At 33.9% G+C, this 12,075-nt stretch overlaps 1 protein-coding gene across 3 annotated transcripts; it reads left to right on the forward strand.

Moving 5' to 3' along the window:
* The first annotated feature begins 7,021 nt into the window (after positions 1-7,021).
* On the forward strand, positions 7,022-11,430 carry LOC140875174 (cold-responsive protein kinase 1-like). 3 transcript variants are annotated; one of them, XM_073278771.1, is made up of 7 exons: positions 7,022-7,223; positions 7,958-8,105; positions 9,104-9,216; positions 9,644-9,854; positions 9,947-10,181; positions 10,319-10,469; positions 10,765-11,430. In XM_073278771.1, exons 1-7 carry the CDS (start codon positions 7,167-7,169, stop codon positions 11,089-11,091), a joined length of 1,242 nt encoding a protein of 413 aa, XP_073134872.1. In that variant the 5' UTR covers positions 7,022-7,166; the 3' UTR covers positions 11,092-11,430. The 3 variants fall into 3 exon arrangements, with proteins under 3 accessions (XP_073134872.1, XP_073134879.1, XP_073134886.1); XM_073278778.1 differs by having other exon boundaries at positions 7,064-7,287; XM_073278785.1 differs by lacking the exon at positions 7,022-7,223 and adding an exon at positions 7,295-7,428.
* Positions 11,431-12,075: the final 645 nt, after the last annotated feature.

A 12,075-nucleotide genomic window follows, 5' to 3' on the forward strand; every position in this document is an offset into this window, starting at 1 on the left:
CGAATTCTTGGCGAAGAAGTTCGAAGGAGGGATTCTGGTGAAGGGACATCATCATCTGCCCTAAATCTCGAAAACAGAAGTAGGGGCAGAAGTAGCGAAAAAGGTTCTAACCGATGGCGTGGCTCAAGGAGTGGAAAAGACAAAAATACATTCGAAAAGAAATTAAAGTGTTGGAGTTGTGGTGAAACTGGTCACATGAAAAAGTACTGCAGATCACACAAAAATAATGCAAATGTTGTGACTGAGGAAGTATACGATGCTTTAGTGTTATACATGGAAAGCCCTGTTGACTCTTGGGTTATGGATTCTGGAGCCTCGTTTCATACCACGGGTAATCGTGATGTATTCGATAATTACATTGCTGGCGATTACGGAAAAGTTTTCTTGGCATATGGAAAACCTTTGGAGATTGTTGATATGGGTGATATCAGTTTGAAAATGTCAAACGGATCCATCTAGAAGTTCAACAAAGTAAGGCATGTACCAAAGTTGACCCGAAATCTGATATCAGTGGGTCAACTCGATGACGAAGGTCATAAAATGACATTTGGTGATGGCTCTTGGAAAGTGAGCAAAGGAGCCATGATTATTGCTCGAAGAACGAAAACTGGAACCCTGTACATGACTTCCAGTTGCAGAGACATGTTAGCAGCTGTGGATGTTGGAGCTAACTCAAGTCTATGGCACTGTAGACTTGGACATATGAGTGAGAAAGGAATGAAGATGCTGATGTCAAAAGGGAAACTATCGGAGTTAAAAACTGTCGAACACAAACTGTGTGAAAGTTGTGTTCTTGGAAAACAGAAAAGGGTGAGCTTTTCGAAATGCGGTAGGGAAACCGAAAGCAGCAAAGTTGGAGCTGGTTCATACTGACGTGTGGGGGCCATCTCGTGTGACATCCTTTGGCGGCTCACGATATTATGTCACATTTATCGATGATTCGAGTAAGAAGGTTTGAGTTTATTTTTTGAAAAATAAATCTGATGTGTACGAAACCTTTAAGAGGTGGAAAACCATGGTGGAGAATGAGACCAACTTGAAGGTGAAGTGCTTACGGTCTGATAACGGAGGAGAATATGAAGATATTGAGTTCAAGAAGTATTGTGCACAGAACGAGATCAAGATGGAGAAAACCATTCCTGATACACCTCAACAGAATGGTGTGGCTGAAAGAATGAACAGGACCCTGAATGAACGTTCCAAGAGCATGAGATTGCACGCTGGACTGCTGAAATCATTATGGGATGATGCAGTTAACACTGCAGCTTATCTGATCAACAGAGGACCTTCGGTTCCGCTTGATTACAGAATACCTGAAGAAGTCTGGAGCGAAAAAGAAGTAAACCTTTCTTTCTTGAAAGTGTTTGGATGTTTATCATATGTTCACATTGATTCAGCTAGCAGAACAAAACTTGATCCAAAATCAAAGAAGAGTTTCTTTATTGGTTATGGAGATAATGAGTTTGGTTATCGGTTCTGGGATGACCAAAATCGAAATATCGTTCGGAGCAGAGATGTAATTTTCAATGAGTATGTGATGTATAAGGACAGGTCAAGCGTTGGAGCTGATGATGAATGTCCTGAAGTCAAGAAGACGGATGAAATACCATTGATGGATATTCCTGTGAATGAGTCGGAAACCAGTAACCTGAAAGATAAAGAAACTGTTGCACAAGATGATGAACCAAAACTCCAAAAACTGAACTCAGGAGATCTTCTAGAACAATCAGACCACCTCAGAAATACTCTCCAACACTTCATTACATTTTGCTGACAGATAAAGGTGAACCGGAGACCTTTGAAGAAGCGATGCAAAATGATGATTTAATCAAGTGGGAGTTAGTCATGAAAGACGACATGGACTGCAAATATAAGAGAAAAGGCATGAGTTGCTACATTGACTGTGTGAAGCCATGATTGAAATCAAGTCTTCAAGTGGGAGATTTGTTAGGTGGCAGGTGGCAGGTGATTGGTGGGATGGTGGCAGATGGGGCTTCTTAGTTGGGAAGTAAATTAAATGCCCTGCATTTAATTAAACGCGGAGAGGAGCTCTATAAATTGAGCTCCTCTCCCCCCATTCAAAGTATCCCAGAGCGAGAGAGCAAAAGAAAAGAAAAGAAAGAAAAAAGAGTTTCTTGGGTTTTCTTGAGTGTTCTCTTGTGTGAGTTAGAGAAATATTTTTTTCGGTAATACTCGGGTGTTGGGATCGTGTGAGAGATATAGTGTTTTGTATACACTTGTAATATTTATCCGGTTATAAATATTTGCAACAGCTCCGTGCATGTAGCCTATATTGGGTGAACCACGTAAATCTTTGGTATCCTTATTGATTATTTTATTCCGCAATTTTATTATCGTCATGATAGCTCCGGCATAATCCATAACATTGTCAAGGATGGGTTTAACGCAAGACTTGTGAGGCTACAACCCCCACAAAAATATTCAAAAACTTTTATTACTATATGATTTTTTTGGTTTTAGTTAGTATATATATTATCCGGCCCCTAAAAGATCAAATATGTTTATTTGGTCCAAGGGTTGGGTTTTTTTCTCTTTTTTTTTTTTTTTTTTTTTTTTTTTTTACTTTTGTCGAATATTTTAGTTAATATAGTTTGACATGATATATTGATAGATTACGAGATTATGATAAAAACATGACTTGAGAATTAAAATTTCAAAAGATGAAAGGCTAGGTCAAAGACATATTTACCGTAAGACCTGGAGAGGCTACGACCCCCACGGAAATTTTTGAAAACTTTATTACTATATGATTTTTTTTGTCTTAGTATATATATTATTCGCCCTCAAAAAATTGAATATGGTTTATTTTGTCTAAGGGTTGGTTTTTTCTTAACTTTTGTCAGATCGAGGTTTGGGTCTACTTACTCACTCAACATATTTTATTTAAAACTCTATTGTCATGTTTTAATTTATTTATCACTTGCTTAGCATTTTTTTATTTTAAAAAATTGAATATGGTTTATTTATCGCTCCATTAGCACCTTTTTGTTTGAAACATTTCGATAAAGGAAAGCCGAAAATAGCACATGATCATTTGTTGAGGACGTGGGAGACAAGGTCTGGTGTCGTCTGAACCTAAAAATAAAGAGCGGAGGAAGGAGTCGAAGTAAAACTCGTTTGTTTTGTTTTGTTTTTTTGTTTTGCTTTGTTTTGTTTTTGTTTTTATTGAGATGAAGATGGTTATAATTGGATTTCAACATAGATATCCAGTTTCAAATTTAGAACTTTTGTGTCCGCTGAGTTATACGTGCAAAAAATTTTGCTTCAACAATACTTGAATTTGATGAGTGGAGTCAACCTACTAATTTATTTTAAAAAATAGATTTCATCCTATATTCTGGGATAAAACCAAGTCAACGAAAAATGGCACCAATATTTATATAATTTCCTCCATTTTTATTAAAAAAATTAATACTTTTTACTTTATATATGAACGATTCGTCTCACTGATTACTTATTCGACTCGTCCCACTATTAGTCATTCTCATATTAAATATACTAACGTCTTTGCACACGTATTATTATTTATATTTTAAAATATTATATTTTTTGAGATGAAAAATTTATTGGATAAAACTTGATTTTTATTTTAAAATAAAAAATAAATCAACCAAGTTGTTAAAAAATTAATTGATAATATATAAAAATAATGATATTTAATAAATATATATTTGGATTAATGGAAGTTAATAAGGGTAAATATGAAAATTCATATAAATATATCAAAAGTAATTGTTATAATACCCTTTTATTTTATTATATAGTAATAAATAATAATAGATTAGAGTCTTGTACAAAAATATCATTTCAATATTTATATAATTTCGGTCTTTGTGATTCATGTTATTCCCGCTTTATTATTTTCTCAGGTTGTGTTTACTTAATGAAATTAATTATATATAGATAAATAATACTAAGACTATTAAACTAATTTTATAGGATGTTGAATAATGATGCATAAACAATCATATGTTTATTTTAATGGATCAATTTTGTGTTGATACTATGATTAAATGACGAGTTACAATTTTGCCATTTGTGTATAATATATAATCTTATTTTTAGTTTTTATTTGTAAAATTGGGATTGTGATTTTTATTTAAAAATGTAAATTATTATTAATTCACATGTAAATTATTTTAATTGACCAAAATTATTGAGTATAAATATTATTTATTTTTTTAAAAAAATTAATAAATTAATTAAAAAAAAATTCCCCATGAATAAGGATAAATTCTAATGAATGTATTAATCATATATTAAATTATTAGAATTTTTTCATGTTTTATAATTTTTAAATGGATCTTTCGTATATTTAAATTAAATGAAATGTATTAATATATCTTAAAGTATTTGAAATTTATATACATGTTATATAATTTTTTAAAATGAGATTTTTATATATTATTTTTTTGGAAAGTAAATTAAGGATATTAGTGTAATTTTTTTCAATTAGAAACATAATGATTATTTATCACACCATTTATTTGTGATAAATAATCAAGGTTTAAAGTTTAAATTAGGTAATTATGAATGAGCTTTATGAGTTAATACGGGCCCTCAAAAGCAAGTAAACATGTGATTGCTTGAGATTATTAATATCTATACTATATTATAATAGTTAAGACCCCTATAAAAACTGTTTTTGATATGGTGTGAGGACACCAAAATTTCTTTCCAGTTTTGCCCCTTGATTGCAGACAAATTTTCACATTGCATCAGTTTCTCCTATTTTATCTTCAATTGAAAATCTAACTGCCCACCCACATGTATTTTCGGAACACAAAATTTTAATATCATACATTATATTTCACACGCAACGCGTGTGCTCCGTAACTAGTAATATATTATATACGCAACCTCAGTATAATGAGAACGGATATCATTTGGTTGTTCAGATCACTGTTCTCAGAACCGGACTGGCTGGTTCGACCGAAAACCGGTCCGGAACTTCACCGAAAATCGGAAAACCGGTCCAACCGATCAGAACCGGTCAAAACCGGTCAAGAAACGGTTGGATCGGTCAAGAACCGGAAAACCGGTTCAACCGGTTGAATCGGTTTTTCGAATTTTTTTTATTTTTTATTTTTTATTTTTGAAATTTTAATTTTTTTATTTTTGAAATTTGAAATTTAATATTTTTTATATATAATACATGATTTTTTGGAATTTTTACTTTATCAAAAAAATATTTTAATAATTATTGGTTTTTTTAAAATTAAATAATTTTTTATTTAAATAATTTAGAACTATAATTGATATTTTGAATATATTTACACATTTATTTAGCTTTCATATTATGATAAATATATATATATATATTTGTCTATTTATATATATTTTTTAGTTTTTAAAATTCAAAATAAATTATTTATTATGTTATATTATATAAACGGTTTCCGGTCCGATCGTCTGGTTAAAACGGTCCGACCAGTTGGACCGTTTTTTTAGATAGACCGGTTCAATTATCAGTCCGGTTATGAAAACATGGTCAACCGAATAATTATATCGCGGGTCATCAGGATCCATTCAATCAATTCTAAATTACTAATGGAATCGTGTCAAATTTAGCCAGCAACATTATCTTTTGCCCGGTCGACATCAAAAGATTAAATATACTACCGCATTAATTCCATTTTTACCCATTATAGAAAATTTAAAATTTAATTAAAAAGTCATAAACATATGATAATACGTTCTCGAACATTTTTTTTTAAGACCAATACGTTCTCGAACTTAGAATTAGAATAATTAATAAAATTTCAAATATACAAGTTAGAAAATATCTAAATCATTATCGTTGGTATACTTTTCTTTACCTAACTATTGCATTCCCCCCCCCCCCCCCCCCCCAAAAAAAAAAACTTTCAATTTAAGAGGCCCTCTTCTTGCTAAAATCCATACAAAAACTTCCTAAGGTATTAGGTATCGATTGACAATTTAATGTGTACATTTTACACAAGTATTTTTCTAAACGAAAGATAAATAGATAACACCATAATCAACTAATCAAACTTTTCTCTTGACAAAAAAATTCCACGTACAAATTAAGTAATTTCTAGTCATTTTCATGAAGGAAAACAAGTTAATTTTTTGGAAGTTCATATTGGGACTAAACAACAATAAGCGCGTAGAAATTAACTGCTTAATATATTCACACATCACTTTTAAAACAAAAAATATATATATATATATATGTGTCTATTTACATGACCACCACTTAGATGACATTCACACATTGAATGTGATGATGCATATCAAATTGTACATCCAAATATCCAATAGATGAGTGTCACATCTATGGTTCATACATATAAACGCGATATGTGTACAATAAATCAAAATTATATACATATGTGATATTGAAAAACAATGACTTTGAAATTATACATACTACATACACACGAAAACATGCCAAGTAATTCGACGAGAAACCAATTTTCACTCAATTGTTGAATTTGTTCGTGCTTAGATGCCTTTTCAAATAACTTTGTTTATTATAAGAAAATACTTGTTATTACTCCAACAAAGTTGTCTATAAGATTTAGGTAATTTGTTTATTTTCATTCAAGTTAATTACTAGATTCGTAGGAGTATTAACTGCTAGATTTGTAGCGAGTTTGCTTTTTTTATACGATATTTACTTAATATTCTGACAAATTTGCATGTAGCCCCATATAAAAATCCAAAAGAACACATAACTCATGTATGAAATGAATGATATTTTAAAATTATATATGTTTATAAAAATCAAACGTTAAACTCTCACAAAATAAAAAATATTAATTTTTATATAAAAAAATTATGTTTTTTTTTTATATATCGCACGTGACGGTAATTTTCCATAAACACTGGATGACGTGGGAAAAGTAAAACGTGGTGGAATGAGTCAAACCAATGTTCTTTGGGGTGTTGATTGCAATTTTGAATTGTGGAGGCCGCAATTCTTAAATTAATTTGAGTTTCGTTTAAGCTGAGATGGCGTAGCCGCGTGTAGTGACGGTCAATTCTCATTTCTCACCACCACAAGAGAGCCAAGATATACGAACACAAACCGCTCGCGCTAGAAATGACTTTTGACTCTTTCTCGCATAACTTGTTCAGTGTTCTCCTCTACAGCGATCAAAAACACGATTACACACTGTATGGTTGAATTGCTACGAGCGGTACGCGCACGTTCGTTGGCGCTCGTCGCTCTCCAGGTGGTGTTTTCGGAGTTTTCAGTCTCATTCATCCTTATCAAGCTCTGATCTCTCTGAATAATCTGTTAGTATATCTATTTGCTGCTGAATTTAATCAATTGTTTAATGTCTCTCGGTTTTTTGCTGCTTGCTGAAATCAAGTTAGGCGAATTGTGTGTGAATCAAACTCAGGCGATCTCGGTGGAGCTTTGGGATAATAAAATATGTATGATTAGTTTGGTTAGCTTTTCCTCGTATAATATTCTCTAGAGGAGTGTTCATTAATCTGGTCTAAATATGATACCGGTTTAATATTATGGTGTAATCTTGTGATTGTAAGAGGTTAGGTGCTGTGTTTGAGGTTCATGTGTTCATCTGAGTGTACGCGCGTTGTCTGGGGTGGGACTAGCCAACTGGTGCTGCTGGGACGGTGGGTTATTAGTCAACTGGTGCATTGAAACTCGCTATCGTAAAAATTTCATGTTTGGAAATTGTGATGCTGAAAGTTTGTAATTATTTGCATGAAGACAATCGAGTTTTGCCAAATTGATTCTAAAACTAGGGATTTCAAAGATGGAGGCTGATAGGAGTGAGGCCTTAACATATTTGGGAAATGGAACTTAGATTTTTGAAATTACTATAAATTGCCAGTGGATACAAAATTCCAATTCACAGAATAAATTGTGCCGCCCTTTCGCGATAGTTGAAATTTCATGGAAAAGGCTAGTGACGACTGATATAAATTTCTTATCTAGGTCTTTGTTATCCAGACACTAGTGTTGGAGTTGGCATATCAGCATAATAGACCATACAGGGACATGGGCTGTAGCTGCTTTGGTGCCTCAACTTCACACCAGAAGAAACAGAATAAATTCGCTTTTCAGTCAACGGCAGACCAAGAAGGTTTGTGCTTTATAATTCAATCCACATTCTTTGCAATGTTCACTGTAGAACCACTAATTTCTGAAGCTTCTGCGTCCTAGTTTTTTATGAAGAACACCCTTCATGCCAGAGGCAGAGGGTATGACTTCATGATTGCTTTAATTTCCACGGATGCTGATGGTCAGTCACAAGTAGCCTCATCATATTGGAATTGTTGCTTTGGCATCTTATGGACGATGACTAACTTCTAATTCAAAATTTTCCACCATTTAGATCATGAACTGAAAATTTTGGTTGTGCTGTTGATAGTTTGGTGAAGTTAGATGAAGAGGTTGCAAGTTTGGAATGATAGATGAAAAAGGAGGATTCACATCGAGGACCTTATTTAATGATGTGATCTGATGTGAATATTTTGAATTTTAGTGGGATTAATCGTGTTTTGTGGCTAAGGCTATCGTAGGCAGTCAGTTCAGTGACGAACCACCAATAAGTACTTCAAAATATCACCGATGTAACAAGTTGTGAGCTTTACATCCCTGAACCAATTGCTCATTCATTATGATATGCCCAATGGTCTTTGCTACCAAAATTTAAACGCTTGATCAAAATAACTCTCATGAGATGAACCTCATTCCCTGTTGTCATTTGTGTCCCTTGCTGTTACAGATACGTAAATGTTTGAAGTGCAAGGAAATAAGTCTTAGTGTTTAACATGATCTTAACCTAATTCTACCACACAAAGTAGGTAACATTGCCACGGGAAACATGAGTATGAGCTTGCATGTGTAACACGCACGTTGAACTATCTGTAACTTGCATCTATAACATATTTGTGATCTGGACAAGTCTTTTGATGTGCACACATCAATATTAATTTAGGAAACATGTAGGGGCACCGGAAATATAATCATGCGGTTGGCCATAGTGCTCATTTCCATTCAGTATTTTCTTATGATGGCCCAGAAATTATTGCTTCGTATATATTTTTTCCTTAGATTGATTCTATCGTATCTGTCTAGGGCCCCAAATTTCTAAGACGAAGAACTTCTCATACAATGAATTAAGAGAAGCAACAGACAATTTCCAAAACAGCAACAAAATAGGACGAGGAGGTTTTGGGACAGTGTACAAGGTATTAACTCAATGGTCCATAGTTTCTATTCATCATGTCTTAACGAGATAACTTTTAAAGTTAAATATTACCCGGCAGGATTTCAACTTTCAGCCAGTTTGCAATCTGATTTTCACCAACCTTTGCTGTTATTGAGATATAGCATGCATTGAAGCTCTAAATAATTTCTTACCGTTGAATGTCTTTCTAATTTATATACCAGAAGGATGTTTATAAGCAAATGAATATGTATAGAGGAAATCAAAATTCTCCAGGCTGGTCTTTTACTTGATCGTCTGCATTGGAGGCAGAGAAAATTGCTTCAACCAGTACTAATTTGTTTAATGGTCTCATATTTATGAACTATTAAGTCGATGGGACATTGAATGCTCAACTGTGATTCCTGCATTATTATTTTTTTGGTATTAATCCTACTGCAATCTCACAGGGAACTCTAAAAAATGGAAATAAAGTTGCTGTGAAGACACTTTCTGCCGGGTCAAAGCAAGGAGCGCGTGAGTTTTTAACTGAAATTGACACTATATCCAATGTTAAACACCCAAACCTAGTTGAGTTAGTTGGGTGCTGCGTTAATGGTACCAACCACATTTTGGTGTATGAATATTTAGAGAATAAGAGCATCGATCGAGCATTGTTAGGTAATTTGATACAGTCTTTTGCCATTTGAATCTATTTAAAATATTCCCACAATATCCAATGTAGATTAAACATAATATTGCCTATATTTCAGGTATGAACAGGTCTGTTAATCTGAATTGGGAAAAGAGGTCTAATATATGCTTGGGAACTGCTCGTGGACTTGCATATCTTCATGAAGAACTTTTACCTCACATTGTGCACAGAGATATCAAAGCTAGTAATATACTTCTGGACAAGGACTTCCAACCTAAAATTGGAGACTTTGGATTAGCTAAACTTTTTCCTGAAGATATCACCCACATCAGCACAAAAATAGCAGGAACAACGTATGTCTTCTTTTCCTCTTTGACACTACACCACAACACATGGTGGCATTGGAATCCTGACATCTAATTTGAAGTTGTATTTATTGAAACATTGAAAGTTATTGTCCTAATTGGTACCTTGGGTTTGTTCTAAGCAGCGGCTACCTGGCGCCTGAATATGCATTAGGTGGCCCGTTAACTATGAAGGCCGATGTGTACAGCTTTGGGGTTCTAACTCTTGAAGTTGTAAGTGGCAAGAGCAGTGGAAACACCAATCATGGAGGAATGCAGAAATTGCTTGTCGAATGGGTGAGGAATATTTGGTTGTACTTTTTGGTATCACCTTTGGGTATCAATTATACTCTGATAACTGAATAGGAAAAATGAGTTTAAGTCATTTACCTTTCGTCTACACAGTATTTCCTCGCACAAGTTAGATAAAATGGACTAGTATCTAGGTAGTAAACTTCATTTTTTGCTCTAGAATTGCTTATTTTTTTCCCCCAAGTTGTGTCCTTCCAAGCCATTACGTTAATTTGGGTTATTTTTATTGTTTGTGCCTATACTATAATCCCTTCTCATATCCGTATCGGTTGCTTCACAGGCGTGGGAGCTTCACGAAGAAGGTAAACTGTTGGATCTCGTTGACCCAGAATTGGAAGCATTTCCAGAGGACCAGGTTCTTAGGTACATGAAAGTGGCCCTTTTCTGCACCCAAGCAAATGCTAGCAGGAGGCCCCTAATGAGCCAGGTCATTGAAATGCTCACTAAAAATGTACGTCTTAACGAAAAGCAACTCACGCCTCCCGGTTTCTTTGAAACCTCAGGTAGGCTAAGTGGCACAATGTTTAAGAATAAGTCCTCGGAAGCTTCATCTAGCTATCAAATGAGTACTTTTCCCGTTACAATTACTCAGGTGACCCCAAGATAACGGCTGAATTTTCGTAAATATCCCTTTTCATTATTTTGCAAGAGCAGCTAGGATCCCAAGTTAAAAAAAAACCAGTTGCTCGCCTATTGGGTTTGTTGGTTGGTCACACCTTTGGATTTATTTGATGGAGTAAGAGGCATAGAATATTGGGAGAGAACGTTTCAACAACCAAAAATGGGTATGATATTGTGTTGATAGGACTACACGAGTTTAAATTACAATTTACAACTTACAAGGCTGTTTTTTTTTTCCCATTCTTTTCCTGGTATAAGAATTCATTACACAGTGTCAACTTATGATCTTCCGGAGTTTATTGTTTTTAAGTAGTTTTCAGTGATATGTACCAAACAAATCATGCACCCATTGTAGAAGCTAGGTTTTTCTGAATGATGAGGACGAAATAAGGACTCTGATTAGTGATTGGTAGTATGTTAAAACAGCTATTTAAGCAATCGAATAAAAATAAGAACCCTTTTCAAGTTTTAAGAATATGTGAAGATAACAAATCAAATAGAACGTAGTTGAAATGGTGGTAATTTTGAATGTAAATCCAATTTACATGTGGAATAGATGATTACAATTTTCCTTCTAGTGTCACGATTGCTATAGAGGAATATATATATGGAATGGAATGGTCTTTTTATTTATTTATTTTTTATGACGTGAGAACTTGCAATCACTTCTTTTTCGGTGCGCCCCCGGACTAACGTAATAACCTGCAAACTACGTTAGTCAGGTAAACTGCACTAGACTAGCCTTATGCGACTGCATGACTAAATTTTACAATGAATATTAAGATAATAAAGCCTACTTCCATGGGAATGTTTATCCTAAAAATTATGGAATCGATTTGAGTGAAGAAGTCTCAAGTTCAACTATTTTAGCCACTTTTTATTGTCATTTGTCATGAAAATCCTATCCAAACACTCGAGCCCCCAACTTATCGTGAAATTCCGTATTCCTAAATCAAATAGTGCACTTGTA

The sequence above is a fragment of the Henckelia pumila genome, chromosome 1 (assembly GCF_033568475.1).
Source record: "Henckelia pumila isolate YLH828 chromosome 1, ASM3356847v2, whole genome shotgun sequence".
Classification (NCBI taxonomy): Eukaryota; Viridiplantae; Streptophyta; class Magnoliopsida; order Lamiales; family Gesneriaceae; genus Henckelia; species Henckelia pumila.